This window comes from Dryobates pubescens, chromosome 34 (assembly GCF_014839835.1).
Source record: "Dryobates pubescens isolate bDryPub1 chromosome 34, bDryPub1.pri, whole genome shotgun sequence".
In the NCBI taxonomy this organism is placed as follows: domain Eukaryota; kingdom Metazoa; phylum Chordata; class Aves; order Piciformes; family Picidae; genus Dryobates; species Dryobates pubescens.
Genome location: NC_071645.1, coordinates 2,715,139 through 2,733,880, shown reverse-complemented (window position 1 = coordinate 2,733,880; position 18,742 = coordinate 2,715,139). Strand labels below are relative to the sequence as shown.

The window sequence follows — 18,742 nt, the reverse complement described above, 5'->3', positions numbered from 1 at the left end:
CTCGCTGCTCCCTTAGTCCCGAGGAAGAGGAGGAAAAGTAACCGAGAAGAGAATCTTCCCAGGCAAGCGCTTCTCACCGCTCCGGAGTTTCAGCGCGGAGGGGAACTCCCGGTGCCCGCGCCGGCGGCAGGACAGCAGAGAAAGCTCGGGGCCGGCTGCTCGGGGGCTGGCCGGGCCCGCACGCCCACCTCCCCGGCTCGCTCTCCGCAGGAGGGGGTGCCCGCCCGGCGCGGGGTCCCCCCTCCCCGCCGCTGTTTACAGCTTCTGGCCCGCGGGGGGCGGGCGGCGCGTCCCGCCAGCTGCCGGTGTCCTAAGGGCCGCAGCGCAGGGGCCCATGTCCCGTTGCCGGCCCGCCCCGACCCCCCGCCCGCCGGCTCGCCCACAGGGGGGTCGGGAAGGGCGGCCGCCCCGCCGGCCGCTGCTGCCTTTAGGCCCGCAGGTCCATGCCCCACCGCTCCGCCTGTCCCGCTTCGGCCCGAGCTAGAGCTGGGCGCGGCGGCCCAGCCTGCTGGCGAGGCCCGGGGCGGGCTCGGTCCGCTCAGCCGCGGAGCCGGAGGGTCCCGGCCCGGTTCGAGGCAAAGTTCCGCGGCGAGCGCTGGGGCCACGGCCCGTCCCTGCCGCCGCTCCGCTCCTCCCGGCCCGGTTCCGGCCCAGCTAACGCCGCTGCGAGGCGGGAGCGGTGCGTCCCGGCGGAGCCTGCGCCGAGCGGAGCCGGGCCGGGTCGGGCCGCCTCCGCCTTCGCCCCTCCCAGCGCCAACACCGTCCCCTCCCCCAGCTTTCGGGGGGGACTCTACCTCGACCGCTTCACACCCGCCCCTCCTGCCGAGTCCTTCCGCCGCCGCTCCGCCCGCCAGACTCGTCCGCCGGCAGCGGACCTCCCCCACTCCCTCCCGCGGGCGGCGCGCCGCTCCTCCCCTTCCCCCGGCTTCTCGGGGCGGCTGTTTGGGTGCCGGGGTCTTTCCCCTCCGGCGCAGGATGGGGCCGCGATAGGGCTTTCTTTTCGCCTCCCTGCCGGGCCCGGCCCCTCGCCCGGGGCATTTCTCCTCACCCAGGCCCTTCTCTCGGGGCCGGTTTCCCTCAGCCTCCCAGGAATCCCCTGGGCTCGGCTCTGGCGGACACACACCAGCCTCACCGGCGCCCCTGGGCCCCCGTTAGGGCTCCCAGCGGGCCGCCCGGCTTGCTCCGGCTGCGGGAGGGGAAGGCGGGTGCCATGCCGGGCGCCATGCCGGGCTCCCCTGCCCTGCTTGGCCCTTGCCGGGACGGCCTCAACCTTGTGCAGGCCAGCGGCGTGTTTCCTTTTCCTCCCACCGCAACTTATTAACAGCTGCTCCTCCTTTGGCTTGCCCTAACGCTGCCGAAGAAGTTTTCCACTCCATTTCCCATCCTTCCCGGAGCTCCAGCCATCCTCCTCCCCGCCCAGCCCGCTCCTCTGTTTGTGTCTTGTCACAAGCTCTCAAGGGCAGGGAGTGTCCCTGCCTCCATCTGCAGGGTATGCGCCCTGAAAAGTACGACGCTGAAGAAACTTGAAACAGGGAAAAAAAAAAATAATAAATTAAAAAAACAACAAACAATAAACGAAAACAGTAAAAGTGCCGGGAGCCATGCTGCTCTGGAACCTGATGCAGTCGCGGGGTGCAGCGCTTGCTTCCATAGCTCCGTATCGAATCTTGCCCTGCATTTCCACAGCGCATTTCATTGGGAGATTTTCTGACAGGTGAAGGTCAACAAAAATCCAAGATCCCTGCACATACCTCAGCATTCCAGAAGCCTGCCCCCGCTCCTCTTAACACAAAGAACTCCCTCTAACATGAAAAGGAGAGCCACACTGTAACACTCTGCCTACTAACCACAGAATATTGGACATTCAGATTTCAAGACATGGATTTCCCTCTCCTTGGCCACAGCTCTCAACAGAAGCCCATCTGTACAGCTGGTAAATTGCTGTAACTCTGCCGTTTATGCCACACACAGCACAGCTCCAGAGGGAAGTGCCCCTCAGCTCCGCATGCATTTGAACAGCAGGGCCAGGTTCTGACAATGCATGAACAGCATGAAGCCAAGTTCCACGTACATTACCTAATCCCAAAATCTCACTGCCGACACAAAGGATAAACAGGACTCCAGCCAGGCTCTAAAACACCCAGGAATAACATCTACATGCTAGAAGTCCAGGAACCTTCCATGTTGCACCTCACATCACTCAGAATTAAAGCTCCTGGCCTCCCAGCACAGAGGAACCTGTGGAACATCAGGCTTTCCTACCAAATGCCAACAGACCCAAATAATCTTATTAGCTAATCCCAATCACACAGGACTCCATCTTTCTTCCCTGTAATTAAACTTACCTTGTCCCACTTCTTCAAAGCCAGGACGCTGGAGTTGGAAAGAGTCTAGAAAATAGGCTCTGGGATGCTGAGGACCAGACACATCATTAAGCAAGCAGGACCATATCTTGCTTGAAGCTATATTCAGGACCCTGCTGCTCTACAGCACACAGCTTTTTCCTCCTTGGAGTTAAGTGAGTATGAGTCAGGAAGCCAGGAGACTGTTTAATGGTCTGAAGAATTTGTTGTTTTGAAGGGCAAATGGAAGAATTTGTTGCCTTGCAGAAAGGGGGGAAGCAAGGGATGAAATCATTTTCTACATGATACTTGACATATACGCAGGACATTCAATGCTTCCTCTCTTGGTTTCCTTTTGAGGAAGATAAAGGCTTGGGGGAAGGGAAAAAAGGAATGGGGGAGTGCAAAACACGCAGTCACGACTGCCTCTCCTCCTGCAGCTGTTTGCAGGGGTAATGGAGTGACAGAATAGCTCTGTATTTATTATGTATCTCTTTACTGCCTCTTCTCTGCTATAAAACCCTCCCAGCTTTTGACTTAGGAAACATCAAGTTCTGTGCCTCAAGAGAGAAAGGCTCCTGGGAGAAGTTCTTTCTCATGGCAGGCCCAGCATTTGTTTATTAGGCCTTTTTTCTTTATTACTTTAATTATGTTTTATTGTGCATGTTAACATAATGGCAATAACAATTAGCTGGAGGAAATCCTGGGGGGGCAGAAAAAAAAAGGAACAAGAAGGGAACTTCTCCTCTGCTGCAGTAAAGAGATGTAAAATTCAGTGCAGTAAGTGATTAACATTTGCCAAAGATTTACTCAGCGTTGCCAAAAGAAGCATCACACCAAACTCCATCAGCGACAAAGGAAGTGTGGAACCCTTATGCCACACAGTTCAGTAGATTAGCTCTTGCTTATAATAAGCTGCAGTCACATTTCAGTATCTAATGCAGCAATTAAAAATTAAGAAAAGCACTAATAAAACAATTCAGAAGTAGACTCTGAAGCCATAACTGCTCTTTTCTGCAGTTGCTGAGGGTTTTTTGGTGGGAGCTGATTGCACATTTACGTTAAGACAGATGCCTGTTTATGATCTGTCTGCTGCCTGGGCAGCGTTACAATGTGAAACCCAGAGTGGAGGGCTGGAGGAATCAATAAGCAATTACACTGTGCAGTACCAATTAAAAGAGATTGTTTTTTTTGGGTAGCTCTAAAGTCAGCACTTAGCCTGAGTTTACAGATAGTAACCATCACGCAGACATAGATGCTGGAAGTGGAAACTGCACATTAACCTCATCACCCTGTGTCTCCAGGGCAAAGCACCAATGACCCTAAACAGTCTTTTGGGGTTTTTTCACTGTTCAAAACAAAGCTAAGCAGCTCATGTAAGCAAGACCCTGAAGCAAAGAGGGTTGAGCCCTACGTAGTATAACTTCTTGTCATAGAATGGCTTAGGTTGGAAGGGTCCTGAGAGACCATTCTACTCCAACCCCCCTGCCATGGGCAGCTATGCCTCTCAACTAGACTTGGGTGCCCAAGCCCCCATCCTTATATCTATGTGAAGTATAACTTCTTACTTTGCCTTTAAGCAAAGGATGGCACAAGTGCAGATCTTCGGACGTGCCCTTCACAGGACTCCTCCAAAGCAAGCTTGTAGAGAGGTTTCACTGAGGTCCTCCCTGCAGAGCCTCAGTTTTCCAGCCTCCCACCCGAGGCTCACTGAGGAGCTGTTGCCATCTGCTGGCAAAGCCTTGCCTGGCACCTCTTGGAAAAGCTTCACCGCTGGCAGCTCAACAGCGAGGTCCTGCTCACACCCTCGGTCCCCCTTTGAAAAGGCCATGGCAAAGCAGTGGAGCTTTGGGGTGCTCTGCTTGCTGCACTCTGACCGCTCCAGGGTGATGGTCTGGTCAGGGTTTGCACTGCTGTGGCCTCTGCACATCTGGAGGGGAAAGGCACAGGGGAAATGATTCCCAGGCTAACAGAGAAGACAGTTCATTTCTTATAATTAAATAATCTTTATTTTATAAAACAGAATACAAAGCATCTACACCATTGACTGGTGGAATGTTAGTTGCTATTACACAGTAATTCAAACACAAGTTATTATTTCACACTAGTTCTGCAGTTTCCTTTCACAATTTGCTCTATGGACTAGCTCACGTGCTCCCTAGCTTCAAAGTTTTACTTCTTCAGGGTCTTCCAGTCTGTGCTGGAGCCCACTACACAGACTAGGAGGCCTTGCTCTGAGACACTGTTCCTAGCTCTACCTCATAAAGCCATTCCTAATAGCTTCTTATTTTCTGGTGCCCTTGTTTGACTTCTAAAGCCTCAACATAAATCACAGTGCTCTCCCAGTTCCAAGGGGATCACTCAGCCCTTAAGTGCATTATCTTTCAAAACATCTTCACACAAGTGTTTCATAGATTCCTGCAGTCACTAACTGCTATCTTGATTCACTTGGGCAGGTATGGGCTCTACAGCCCCCACGGAAGGGCTGTAACCATGCATTAAGCTGCACACCAAACCTCAGCAGAGGTCAGAGTCCAAGCCATCTGAACTGCTCAGGAAACTCTTTAGTAGGCAAGTCAAGAGCTGCACTGAGAAATGAGCAGGCTGTATTCACCAACTTTTCTTCATGATTTGCTGCTGAAAGCCCTTATTTCCTGGTCAAGCTGGCTCCAGATTTCCTGCAGTGCTTACTAGGCATCCTTGCTTCAACTTGGGGAGTCCAGCTGGACAAGAAGCAGCACAGCTGATCTTTATGCACGTGTCTAGCCTGCTCCTTTTAACTCCTCCCCATAAGCACCACTGCAAAACACCTTGGACTCCTGGTTTTGTGAGGCAAGTCAGATGCTGGGAAGTGCCATGTTCAGGTGACAAAGTACTGAAGATGGGTCTGAGTGGGAAGTGCTTCGCTCAAAGCAACAGCATCTTGCCTTCATACAGCACAACTTGACACAGACCACCAAGCATTCATCAAAGGTGGTTTAGTGTTAACTAAAAACCCACGAGGTAGGTAATACTGTACCCACTTTAATAAGTGGGTAAGCTGAGGCAAAAAGGCTCCTTGACATGCCTGACAGCAGCAGCAGAGCTGGGAAGGACTCAGCAAGTCCCAACTAGCCCTTCCTGCCTCCCTTCAAGACTAAAAAGTTTTTAATCACTGTGCTGTGCTAAATGAGTCAAGTTCCCTTTCCAGGACCAGCTCACCCATCAGCTGGCTTTGCTAATCTGAAGTGCTTTGAGCTCTCCAGATCTTTGGCTGCAAGAGGCAAGGCTCACAGTAGAACTGGCACCTGAGCTGCACTGGAGACCTGATGCTGAGGCTCTAAATAAATAAATAAACAAACACATAAATCAATCAATCAGACATCAACAACACAGGAAAAGGGCTTAAGAACATACAGCAAAATGAACACCAGAAGCTGCCAGCTGGGGGATAGCTTGTCCCTGCCAATGGGACCAGGTAAATCAGGTTCTCCCAGTCAGGTTCACTTTTTCACTTAAAAGAGGTCAGATTCTGTGCCTCTCACTTCTTTAGTTATTGGGCTGTAACGAAGCTGCTCTACCTTATAAATGCTCACTTTATAAAAGTGACCCAAATCCAATCAGGAAGACAGAACTGAATTCAAAGCCCTGGGGTCAAGGCATCAATTCAGACAAAGGAGAGCCAAGTGTAGGTGTCTGGCTTGAACAGGGCAGAGAACAGATTTGAAGCTGGTTAGCTCGTCCACTTTAGCTGCCTTGTTTTGAAGACATGCTGGCCACTCTTCAACCAGAAATCCCAATTTGGATGCAAGGAAACACTCTTGTCACACTATCTATGGCCCTAGGAGCAACATCAATGCTTACTTTCAATGGTTTTTCAATCATCTTTCCACAGAGCTCCCAGACACTTACCTACAGTACCTCACTACCCCCAAACACTGTGGCAGACTCTGGGTTCAGATACACTGATCTGGGGTGACACTTTCAAGGGCAAAAGAAATACACAGCCTCCACTGCTAATGAATGGTTCTACTCCCAGGTTGATGGTTGGACTCAGTGACCTTGGAGGTCTTTTCCAACCAAAACAACACTGTGATTCTATAAATCACATTCTTGCCTCTCTCATCTTTCAAAATGAGCAAGTACAGATTGTCTGCAGATTGCTACAGTAAAAGACCTGCATTTCCTGGGTTTATTTTTTGAAGTTAGTTACAGCTTGAGGAAGGTATTTGTTTGACAGTCTCAAGGCATGCCATTTGGTCTTGGGCTGGCTCCCTGCACTGCCTGAATTTTGGGCCAGTAAGCACAACAGAGGGAATTTTGGCAGTCTGCTGAAAAAATCAGGGCTTGGTCCATTAGCCAGAAAAAAGAAAAGACCTACTGGCAAGTCCTGATGGAGCTTCTCATAATAGAGAGTGCTGGTCCCTCAAGGAGCTAAAAGTAGTATTTGGAGGGGGTGCATGGAGTTTGAGGCTTGACAGGGCTCTGGGCAACCTGATCTTGTTGAGGATGCCCCTGCTTACTGCAGAGGGGGGACCTCCAGAGGTCCCTTCCAACCCAAACCATTCTATGAACAGTCAAGGATGAATAAGAGGGGGGAAAGTCAGCAAAGACTTTCACATCAAGGGCAGTGTCTCTGTCTGGATTCACAGAGCACCTAGTCCTGCAAGGTGCCAGTGCTGATTACAGCTTCTGAACACTACTGAAAAACAAGTTATCAGTTATTTAGTAAGTTATTAAAAGGAATTAGGGTAGGAAACAACAATCTCCCTAACATACTCTCCTACTGCTCCACCAAAATATCTTCTCCCAAAGGAAACACAGGGATAATGAGCAAAGTGCAGGTAACAACCATCATTTTGCATTTATATAGCACCCCTCAAGTAAAGATCTGAAAGTGCATAACACAGATGGATCAGCTCCATCACCCCAAATTCACAGATGGGGAAATTAGGCACAGAGTTAATTATGTGACTTGCCCAAGGCCACATAATGAGTTGGTGGAAGAGCCAGGAATCTCAGCTCTGATGAAACACTGGGACATGCTTCTTCCTAACAGTATGAAGAGCCACTTTAGCTGTCTAGACTGTACAGGACACTGAAGATGAAGATCTGGTATTGTTTTCTCCTCTCTCTTCACCTCTCTTCCCAGAGTCTAGCAGTGCTGAAGGAGTTAGCTGCTAACATTACTACTTACACCTGCACTGCTGGACTAGTTGTGTTTGGTCTGTAAAATTAGCCCTTCTTTCACTGGTATCATTTATTGTGTGCTACGTTCATACTGAGCCAGCCTCTGCCAGGCCAAACACTGCAGGTCCAAAGAATCCATGGCACAACTCCATGGATTTCAGTGGAGTTATGCCAGGGATAAATTTGGCTCCAGAACTGCTAACGTGTGTTGGCTCCTCTCCTGACAGTGGCATTTCAGGCATGATCCCCTTCTTGCCAGACTGTGAACTCAGGGAAGTCTTTACTCAGCATCCACTCAGTGTTTTTTCAGATGGCCATTAGTTTTCAAGTGTAACTCCTCACTCCTCTGACTCCTCCAAGCATGGTACTTCTTCATGCTCTTCCTCCTAGCGAAGCGACAGATGCTGACCATGAAAACCCAGGAGACGGCGTACATGATGACACCACCCAGCTTAATGTACCACCTGGGTTTGGGAGAAGCAAGCTCACAGTACATCAGCCAGGCCCCCACGCCAATCCTCACCCCAGTGAAGAGGACCACAAAGAAGAAATCCACCAGGTCTCCTGTGAAGCTGTGGTAACATCCCATCTCCTTCAGGAACCAGCGGGCCTGCAGCAGCGGGTTAGTGATCTCGCTGCCAAAGATGACAGCATTGACCTCTGCAGCTGACTCCCCGAGTGCCAGCGATGCTGTGATGCCCAAGATGCTCACCAGATGGTGGGCCAGCATGAGGGCACCCTCTGTCTGGAAGTACACACACCAACAAAGGTCAAAGAGAAAGTAGCCCAAGCTAAGGCACAGCCCGAGTACCTGCAAAGTTGTGTTTGGTGATCCTGAAACAGAAAGACACCAGACAGAGCTTTAAAGCACAGAGGCAAGAAGCAGGTAGGATCTCAGACAAGGAAGGGGTATTCACCTTCAGCACTGGCAGGCTGCTGTTAGCTTGTCCTAGTAACAGCTCAGCTGGAGAAGTCAGACAAGTCACAATAGCAGAGTTGTTTGTCTAACAGCTGCACACACGTAATGGCCACATGTGATCACACACTCTGCCAGACTGCAGCTGGGGAGGGCCACTCCACTAGCAAAATACAGTACCAGTCTCTCCACTTCTCTAGTATTTTAAGTTACAAAGCAGCTCAGATATCATTGCAATCATCACTCCTCAAGCAGGCTGGCTGCTGAGGTGGAAGGAGAACCCTGCTCTGTGCCATCACCCACAGGGGGACTTGGGACCACAACTTTGATTACTTACCTGGGTGACTCAAAGGCCAGGGACCATCAATGAAGCCAATGTAAGCAGAGAGACAGGTGGCAAGGATGCCATGGGTCAGCGTGACCAGCCTGCAGCTCCATTCACAACTGCGGTGCTTGAAGCGATGGCAGAACCAGGCATAGAGAGAGAGCCAGGCCAGCAGGCTGCAGCCTACCCGCAGAGGCAGGGGGAACAGCATCCTGTCACAGGAGTGGAGAGACAAAATGGATCAGGAGATCCAGCATCTGACAGTTGGCACAACCCGGTGCTGTAGCTCACCTGTCACCATCCCAGCACTCAGTGGCAGTGCTGTTTCCTGATGGTGTTACTTGCTCCCGATCACTTTCTCTCTGCAGAGGAACTGCAGTTTCTCTGGGGAAAGGACTACATCAAAGAAGCCTGTCACTGGGAATGAGGGCACATTACCATGTGGCCACCAGCACCCCGATCCCACCAGTTCACCTCAGCTGTAGGAAGATGCACTGAAAGGAATTACCTTGTAAGGCAGTAGGTTCCTAGCCTGGTTGAACAGAAAACACCACAACTTGGTAAAGGACCTCAGAAGACTTCCCCAACCAGTCTACCCTGCAGGATCTGCTGGATATGTTAGTGCTCATCTGCACTGCCTGAGGGACAAGCTGAGGAGTGCCACATCCAGCAATAAGGCTTTGATCCAGAGCTACACCTGTCCCTTTATTTTAGTTCCCTGCCCACAGATCTGCATTTGCCTGGTCTGCTTGTGTTGCCCCACCTGATCTCCTCATCCTGCCATGCTGTTTGTTAGCTTAGTTCCTTCTTTCCTGAAACACAAAAAAAACCCCCAAGAGAACTCAAAAAACATAGTCTCTTGCTAAATCCACTACTAAGCAGTTTTTCCAGTGCAGTGACACCATCTGCAAATAACTCAAGAGAAACACAAAGGAATGGATGCCCCCTCCCTGGAGGTGTTCAAGGCCAGGCTGGATGAGGCCTTGAGCCACCTGGGCTGGTGGAGAGTGTCCCTGCCCATGGCAGAGGGCTTGGAACTGGATAATCTTTAAGGTCCTTTCCAACGAAAACCTCAGTGTCATTACTCTTGAGCTTCAGGGAAGCACATCAAAAGAAGTTGAGTCACACTCTGGGATACTCAGAGTTTCCAGTTGTGTAATAGCAAAAGTGCCACTGGTCCTGCTGGTATCTTCTGGCCAGCATGCTGGCTTCACACCCAAGGCTGGGGAACACCATGAGGACTACATACACATGGCAAGGACTCAAGAGTTGTGATGCTCAACCTTCCTGTTTGGCCTGTTGCAAGTATCACCAGGAATGACTGAGGAGGCTGGGTAAACAAAACCATTATGGGATAATGGCCCTTGAGAACATGGGTGAATAACATAAGGAAGTGATTAACTGCTTGGATTAGATGCTTCCATTGACATCCCTTGTACTCGAGGTCTCTATGCATCTAGAGTCAGGGCAGGAGGAATTCTGATGTGGCAGAAGGGATTGAGCAGCTGAAGAAGGCTGGCAGAAGCAAGAGGAACGACCTTTTGAACATTTTGAGGTGTTTTCCACACCTCAAATCTATTTCTCCACCCCCTGGAAAGAAAGAAGGGGGCTATCTTCCAGTTGTACATCAGAGCTGAGCATCTGTCCTTAGCATATACAATATGCATTGCACCTGTCCCTGCACACTGGAAAGGGCAACAGCCTTTAAAATCAGCAGTAGTATATTTTGCACCACCAGTAGCCACGAGGTCATGTACAGAAACATGGGGTTGCAGCTAGGATATTGATTTCATTCACCCACCCTCAGAAGATTACTTAATTCCAGCCTTCCTGGATGCTATCAACGTAATCTCTGCACCTAGTCTCCCACTCCAGACTAATTAGGAACTGTCTCTCATTCTAGGAAAGGAGAACAATCAAAGCAAAGTCATCTTTGCATATAAGGATGCAAAATAGAACACAGTAACTACATGACCCTAAAAACCTGGTCCAGAACAGCCCTGCTCTCTCTCTAACAGATTAAACCCGAGATGGGCACCCCCAGCACAGCACCGTTACCTGCTTTTGAGGTTATTTTTAGTTGGGTTTTTTTTTTCCTTTGTACAAATGAGAAAATGGAGGAGCCCAGAGAGCCTAAATAACGCGCCCCAAAACACAGGCACCCCTTGCCAAACCGACCCGGACCCTCCCGCCGCCAGCCCCACCTTGTTCTGCGGGATGCCGACCCCGTCCCCCTGCCGCCCCCCGCCCGTGGGCCCGGCGGCCAGCACCGCTCTGCTCCAGCCGCTGCCGCAGCTTTGCGGGGCCCGCAAAGCTGCTCGGGGGAAGAGGGCCGCTGCTCGGGCACGGCTGCGGAGCGCCCGGCGGCTGCCAAGCCTGGCCCTTAACCCCTGCCCCGCTGTCCGCAGCCCTCCCGGCCCCGCGCACCCACCTGCAGGGACGCCGCTGCTAGAGCCGGCCCCGGCGCTCGGGAAGAGGAAACGGCGGCGGCCGCGCCGGGCGGCGGCCGAGGGGCACCTGCTGGCGGGGAGGAGGGACGGCAAGGGCTGCGGGAAGGGAGCGGAGAAAGGAGGGGGGAGCGGCAAGGGAGCGGAGAAAGGAGGGGGGAGCGGCAAGGGAGCGGAGAAAGGAGGGGGGAGCGGCAAGGGCTGCGGGAAGGGAGCGGAGAAAGGAGGGAGCGGGCGGCAAGGGCTGCGGGAAGGGAGCGGAGAAAGGAGGGGGGAGCGGCAAGGGCTGCGGGAAGGGAGCGGAGAAAGGAGGGGGGAGCGGCAAGGGCTGCGGGAAGGGAGGGGGGAGGAAGAAAGAGCAAAGGGGCCGCAGGGCTCCCGGCCAGCCCTTTGCACAGGGGGCCCCGCAACCCTTTTGAGCGTCGCTCCCAAAGCCAGCCAGGAGATGGTGATCCTCGGTGCTGGCCCCGTATTTGGAGGGCTCTCTGCCTGGTCAGTGCCCAGCAGTCTGTTGCTCACAGAAGGGGCAGGTCATACCCGCACGGGCACGCACATACCGCATCGCTATAGCCTGTGGGCAGTGGAAATGAGTCCTACGCACCTACGACCCGCTCCGATAACCTCACGCGTCCCAGAGATAAGCAGGCATGAGCAGACAGCTGCGGGCGGATGTGGGCTTGCTTTACTCACAGCCAGGCAGCACCTGATGTGAGCAGGCTCCTCTACAGAAACTGCAGGACGGCGTCTGAACGGCACCGGCTCGAAGGTAACGCAGCCCGCGGGGTTCATCGGCCAGGCACAGCACACAGCATGCAGCTTCAGCAGGTTGGGAAAGCTCACAGCCCTGCCCTGAGCCTACCGCTCATCCACTGCTTATGCAGCAGTTACAGAGCCCAGCAATTTCACAGCATCACAGAACGCCAGGCTGGAAGGGACCCCAAGGATCATCTGGTCCAACCTTTCTGGGTAACAGTACAGCTGAAACGAGCTGGCCCAGCACCCTGACAAGCCGAGGCTTCACACTGTCCAGTGGAGGGGAATCCACTGCTTCCTTTGGGAGATGGTTCCAATGTCTGTTCACATGAAGAAACACTTTCTGCCCTGAAGTCCAATGGGAATCTCCCCATCAGTAACTTGTCCCCATCACCCCTTGTCTTTTCCATGGGACTCCTTGTAAAAAAGGCAGTCTCCATCCTCCTGGTAGCCACCCTAAGGTCTTCCTTAAGCCTTCTCTTCTCAAGGCTGCAGAAACCCAGCTCTCCCAGCCTTTTCTCACATGGCAGGGCTGCCAGGCCTCTGATTGTTCTCATGACCCTTCTCTGAACACATTCCAGCCTGTCTGCATCCCTTTTTTGTACAGCAGGGACCAATTTCTCCTCACTGCAAGCATTCACTGCTATAAACCACATCTTTTCTTTCTCCCACCCTCATCTACACCCGGAGTAGCAAAACACAGGGCTTAAGCAGGAGACCTAAAGTTCACCAAAACTCCTCCAACCAACATACATACTCCTTTTGTAAGTTGCAATTAAAGCCATCTCTCACACCCAGAAATAGGGATTTTCTTTTTTCCTTCATCCTGACAGTTTTTACCCTTTTGAAACATAGCTGTTGGGAGTGGCTTGTCCTGCCTCTTACAGCACTTGTGATAAGCCTGTTTTCAACTGGCTCTCTCTCCATCTCACTTTCCTAGTTGAGGCCAGGCACAGGTTCCTATTGCTACAAGATGCTCATCCTTCAGTTGTTGCAGCACAACATCCTCACTAGCAGTAACAGTGCATCTGCTTCTCTGGCCAATCTCATCTTGCTAACTTTGGGACAGAACAAGAGGGAATGGCCTCAAGCTGCACCAGGGGAGGTTCAGGCTGGGCATCTGGAAAAATGGTTTTCAGTGAAAGGGTTGTGAGGCACTGGAACAAGATGCCCAGAGAGGTGGTGAAGTCATCTTGCCTGGAGGGGTTTAAAAGCTGTGTAGATGTGGTGTTTGGGGATATGGCTTAGTGATGGACTTGGTAGGGTAGGGTTAATGGTTGGATTTGATGATCTTGAAGGTCTTTTCCAACCAAAAGGACTTTATGCACTTTTGCTGGACCAGGCCCCAGGCCCATTCCCATAGCTTCAATAGTAACCAAGATGGAGCTGTCCTAGTATTTAGCTTCAGGCAGAACCCTGAGAAAGAATTATGGTGGTGTGGTGTGGGGGTTGTCCTTGGCCATACAATCTCCAAAATGTGCATGTAGTGAGATGCAAGGTAGCAGGTTAAATCACCTCCCAGTGGATTGTACTGGAAGTGAGGTGCAGCTTATACACTAATTTTCTTGTTTGCTTTGTGCAGAGTCAGCTGTTTAATTGGGCAGGCTGAGTTGCACTGGCTCGTTCCGCCTGCAGATGAACAGCATTCAGCAAAACAGCTCAGGACAGGAGCCTCTGCTAACAGTTCTTTGCACACTGCTACCCAGTTGATTTATTTTTTCATAGTAATGGCCAAAAAATAAACTGGAAATGGACAAGAAGTGGAAATATACAAAAGTATTCTGTTCCCAGCTGGAAACAGTGCACTCAGCAGTGGCTTAGTACATTTCATAACACCAAAGGTGGTGTCATGCTTTCAACTGCTTCTCCAAACACAGTGTAGCCAAGCCACCTTGCAACCCAAGCTGCCCAGATTGGTCATTTCTAGGAGGAAATGCATCAACAGGCAGGCACTGGTGCTGCAGAAGAATAAAGAGCAACCTGAGAGGTAGGTTATGACCAGAATTTAACAGTTACCCTGTGACCCTGTGTCCATCAGGAGCAAACACTTCAGCTCAGTGGCCCATTCTTAAGCTCCCTGCAGTATGGACTGTGACTCGTTGGCAAGGCAGGTTATGGGTACATGAGTCACAAATCTGAGCTGCAGTTTACCTTCATCTATCCTTCAAACCTCAAGCCTGAGCTGCAGAGCACATGGCTTAGTCTGTACTTGTTTCCCCACCAGCTCACTCCTTCCTGAACTGCATGAAGGGCATCAGCCAGAGCTTTGGCAGTGCCTTACTAGCCTTAGCATGCTTAGGCTGCCTTCAAACTTGTTTTCCTCAACATTAGTTGTGTGCTTAAGACTCAGCACAAAAGAACATAACAGCAATCTCTTTGTTTTTCTTTAAAAAAGCCATAAAATCTTTATTAGAAGTCTCATCACTCATAGGAGTTTTCAGAAGAGCACAGTAACTCTTTCAAGAGAGCACACCTCACAAGGCCAGGCCCTCAGAGCCATGCTGGCAACCTTGCAGGAGAGCAAGCCTCCTGTTTCTCGCAACGTATTAGCCTGGTAACTCGCCTGGATTCACAGCTGCAAGGCATTCAGAGGGCATGTCAAAAGTCAGCTTATTCCATGCCATTTTTTAATCTCTCCAGACACCTTATTCTAACCCCCAGCTCAGGCAGATATCTGCCCTGAACAGTGCCAAAGTTGGTGAGATAAGAGGCATGGAGGAGCTATGGCAAGGCTGCTTCCCCACAGAAGACACATTCCCACTGCTCCCCTTCTTTACCTCTGCAGCAGGGATGAAACCTCACTCGAGTAAGAGCCACATAGGCTGTTTAAGGGGCTCTCCAGAAGAAGCTCCTCTAAACAGACTTTGAAAGCAGGAAGGAAAAGAAAACAGCCTTCCTAAGCCTGAGGGCAACACAAAGCCATTTGCCTCTCAGATGCGAGCAAGGCTTTAAGTGGAGGGTAGAGCTGAACTGCAGCCTTGAAGAGAGGGAAAATTCACATTAAAACCCAAGGAGAAATGTCAGGACACAATTCTGAGAGGTAAAGAAAACAAGAGAACTGGTCCATACTCCAAGACCTGCTAGTATGGAGTAGATGTAACACCAAGATCTGCCTCAGCTTCACTGTCACCTCTGAAAACAGTCATTTATTAGACTTGTTAGCCATGGGTTCAACATAAGCAGTCTGTAAATGAGCTAACCCCAAGACAGAAAGGGCATCCAGAGAGGGATGTCTTATGTCTCTCACCCACAAAATGCCTGATTTTCTTTCTTTCTTTGTTTTTAAAGCAACCCAAGGCCAGGTGAACACCTGCTGATAGAGTTTATTGGCACAAGCCTAATTCCTGACTTGTTGGCAAGGGCCTGAGTCAGTCCCAGTGAAGTCACACTGCTCTGAGATCAGTATCTGCTTGAATGCAAGTATTGGAAATGAGTTAAATAAATATATCATTAAAAACAAGGAGGTAAAATACTGCCTCACCTCAAGTACCATCACTTCACACACTCAAAGGATAACTCCACTGTACCTCTGCAAGCACTTGAATCTTGTTCAGGGGCTTTCATTCAAGTATTTAGTCAAGTGTGCTGTCCAACCCCAGGATTAAGGGAGAGTGAGGCTCAGTGAATCTTTGCTAGGTCACACCCCTCCCCACTCCCACTGGCCAGAAGATGGGATTGTTCAGATTTCATTTTCTGGGTCTACACTGCAAAAATGATTCTACCTCCTCCAAAATGATTACAGAACCCACCAGACTGTGCAGTTACTGGTTGCAGACTGAGGAGGTCTGGCATTGCCACCCTCCTTGAGGCTGTACCGTTGCTGGAGAAGTCAGGGTGATCAGAGTTCAGGAGACATGCCAGGTTCCTCACATTTCCGCTTGAACCCCTCCTTCTCCCAGATTTCCACTCAACCCCCTCCTTCTCCCAGATTTCCCACGTTCCTAGCACTTATTCATCACCTCCAGGGGGAGCAGACCACCGCCAGTGCCAGAAAGTCAATGCCACATCGCTTGTAGGAGTCGATTTGACAGGAGTAGACTTCAGTAGCCAGGACTATAGCCCAAGGGATTGTCATCCAAACCCCATCATTGAGCCATCAAGTGCCCGTTACTTCTCACAGGTGCACCCACACTCCTCAGGCCCGTCCAGGAATGATATTTTTTCACCATTTTCCTCCTGACAAAGCGGCAGATTTCAACCATGAACGCCAAAGACACAATGTACATGGCCAGGCCTCCAGCCTTGAGGAGCCAGCTGGGATCAGGGGATGTCACCATCGCATACATGAGCGAAGCTCCTCCTCCGATCCGCAGCACCAGGAAGAGGAGCACAAAGAAGAAATCCACCACCTCTCCCAGGAGAGTGTGGTAGCAGCCTGTCTCACGCAGAAACCAGCGAGTCTGGAGCAGTGGGTTGGTGATCTCACTAACAAATACAACAGCCGTGACTTCCGTAGCAGACTTCCCAAGGGCCAGCACCAGGATCATGCCGCAGATGCTCAGCATGTGGTGGAACAGCATTAGGTACCCCTCTGTCTGGAAATAGAGGCACCAGCCCAGGTCAAAGAGGAAGTAACCCAAGGTCAGGCACAGCACATGGATCTGAAGAGATGTGTTGGGTGAACCTGAAATGAAAGATGTGCACATCAGCCTGGGGTCTTAAGACAGTCTTCTGCAACATGCAGCAATGCAGGTTGTGAGCATAACTCTTTCCTCCTTGGTTTCCAGCCCATGGGTGAAGTGCCCAGCTGGAAGTTTAGATCCCTTGTTCTGCTCTTCCTTCACCTTTCAGCCTGCCCAGCAAAGCCACCAGGCCATCCCATCCTGCCACACTTCTGTTTGTCTTTTGCTCTCCACCCTTTTAGAAAGTAGGGATGGAAAGCTTGACCCACATCAGCAGAACTTTTCCAGACAGAAAACAGCAAAAAAAACCCCCACCAACCCACCCACCCAAAAAACTCCCCAGCCAAATGCCAGGACTTACTACACCCTTAAAGATGTGAACAGCACTTAGTCTGTTCTCAACACATTGCTGCTACACCCAGTGCTGCAATAAACTCAAGCTGCCAACCTGAAAATTTTCAGTGTGTACAGGGGTAAAACAAAAACTAGATTATTAACAGTGAGAAGTGGAAAGGGTTGGAGAAGAAACAGGGGAGTTATACAAAACTCTGCCTCAAACATGCCCCCCGCAAACCACACATATAAGAGAGCAAACAACAAAAGCAGTCAGCCCCTCTCCCCCCCCCTATTCCACCTGTATGAAAACCAGACATGACCCCACCATATGACAAGGAGATGTGTCAGGGTAAGCTCCAAGCATACCTGCATGGGTCAGAGGCCAGGGGCCATCCAGTAGAGTAACATAACCAGAGAGGCAGGTGACAATCACCCCGTGCAGCAGGGTGACCAAGCGACAGCTCCACTCGTGGGAACGGTGCTTGTTCCAGTGGCAGAAGGAGATGTACAGAACCAGCCAGGCAAGGAGGCTGCAGGTCACCTCGAGAGGGACAGAAACCATCCTGCTGAACACAGAGCAAGGACGTTAGGAGCCCAGCAGACCCCTAAACTCTTTGTGCAGACCCTCATCTTGCTATGCACCCCAGCACATAAGTGGAAGCCCTGTGGAAAGGGGGAGCAATGAAACCCAAAGCATACACAAGCAAAGCAAACCAAACGACCACCCCCAAGCATGCCTTGTGGCCTTCCCGAGAGCCTGCTGCTCTCCTGAGACCTCTTCAGCACCATTTTCCTACACCCTGCTCCTCCTTAACAAGCCCCAAATGTGTCTGGGGATAAACAAGATCCCAGCACCTCCCAAGCCAAAGTGTCCCTGGCCTCCCCGGCCGCTGCTCCCCTCGGTGGGGGCAGTGGACAAGGACCAGATCTCATTCTCCAATATGCATGGGACGGGGGGCGGAACAGGAGCTTGCCCCGGGGTTCCCCAGCAGGCCCCCCCGCCCGCTCCTTGCCCCAGGGATCCACAGCAGCAACCCATCCGCTCCTTATTCCGGGGTTCCCCAGCAGCCCCTCCGACGGCTCCTTACCCCGGGCTCTCCACGCCGGGACCAGCTCTGTGCACCCGGGACCTGCCGCCCGGCTGCAGGCTCCAGCACTGCCCGGGACGGGAGGCGGCACCGGCGCCCGAGAGGCTTTTATCTCCCCTCCCCTTCCCTCTTCTCCCCGCCCCCGGCACATCGCTTCTGCCGTGGAGGATTCCTCCGGTTACGTCGCCGGTTGTCTGCTGCCCTTGCCCCGAGACTGCGCTGGGCATCTCTTGCCCCCTGCTCCCCATCCCAGTTTGCTCTGCCCCGAAGAGCAAAAGGCTGCGTGCCCCGGGGCAGGGAGAGCTGCCGGGGACAAGACGGACGGGGGAACAGGGGGTCGGGAAAATGAGGACAGGCGTTTGAGGGGTGACAGCCAGGCTGGAAGCTCCATCCAGCTTCAGTGCTCCGCCTGCCAGACTCACATAGGGTCCCCAAGATTTCAGTTGGGCTGAATGTTTTTCTCGTTGGTGAAATAGAATGCAATGGAGACTAAAACTGGATCCGGCAAGGGGGTGGTGGGGGTGTGATATTCCCCCCGCTTTTGTTGTTGTTGTTCGGGTTTTAACAAGCATGCTTTTAAATTTTACACCAGTCTTGGAAAGAGAGGCTGAGTGGGTGGGTGGGCTTACGGTGGGTGGGTTTAGAGTGGGTGGGCTGAAAGTGGCCACCTTTGTGTTGTCCTGTGCTGGTTGCAAGGAGGGGAGGCTGAGAGGGGAGGCAGTTTGGGATCACAGATTAACGGAT

General features: G+C 51.7%; 2 protein-coding genes across 3 annotated transcripts; both read right to left on the bottom strand.

Moving 5' to 3' along the window:
- Positions 1-5,690: 5,690 nt before the first annotated feature.
- On the bottom strand, positions 5,691-11,271 carry LOC104301075 (TLC domain-containing protein 5). Of its 2 annotated transcripts, none has more exons than XM_054176150.1 (3): positions 11,184-11,271; positions 8,765-8,964; positions 5,691-8,345 (listed from the first exon to the last, which is right to left on the bottom strand). In XM_054176150.1, exons 2-3 carry the CDS (start codon positions 8,961-8,963, stop codon positions 7,807-7,809), a joined length of 738 nt encoding a protein of 245 aa, XP_054032125.1. In that variant the 5' UTR covers position 8,964; positions 11,184-11,271; the 3' UTR covers positions 5,691-7,806. The 2 variants fall into 2 exon arrangements, with proteins under 2 accessions (XP_054032125.1, XP_054032124.1); XM_054176149.1 differs by lacking the exon at positions 11,184-11,271 and adding an exon at positions 9,044-9,597.
- Positions 11,272-15,873: 4,602 nt separating this feature from the next.
- On the bottom strand, positions 15,874-18,032 carry LOC104301074 (TLC domain-containing protein 5). Its single transcript, XM_054176131.1, has 3 exons — positions 17,999-18,032; positions 17,277-17,476; positions 15,874-16,576 (listed from the first exon to the last, which is right to left on the bottom strand). The coding sequence occupies exons 2-3, from the start codon at positions 17,470-17,472 to the stop codon at positions 16,038-16,040; spliced, it is 735 nt and encodes a 244-aa protein (XP_054032106.1). The 5' UTR covers positions 17,473-17,476; positions 17,999-18,032; the 3' UTR covers positions 15,874-16,037.
- Positions 18,033-18,742: the final 710 nt, after the last annotated feature.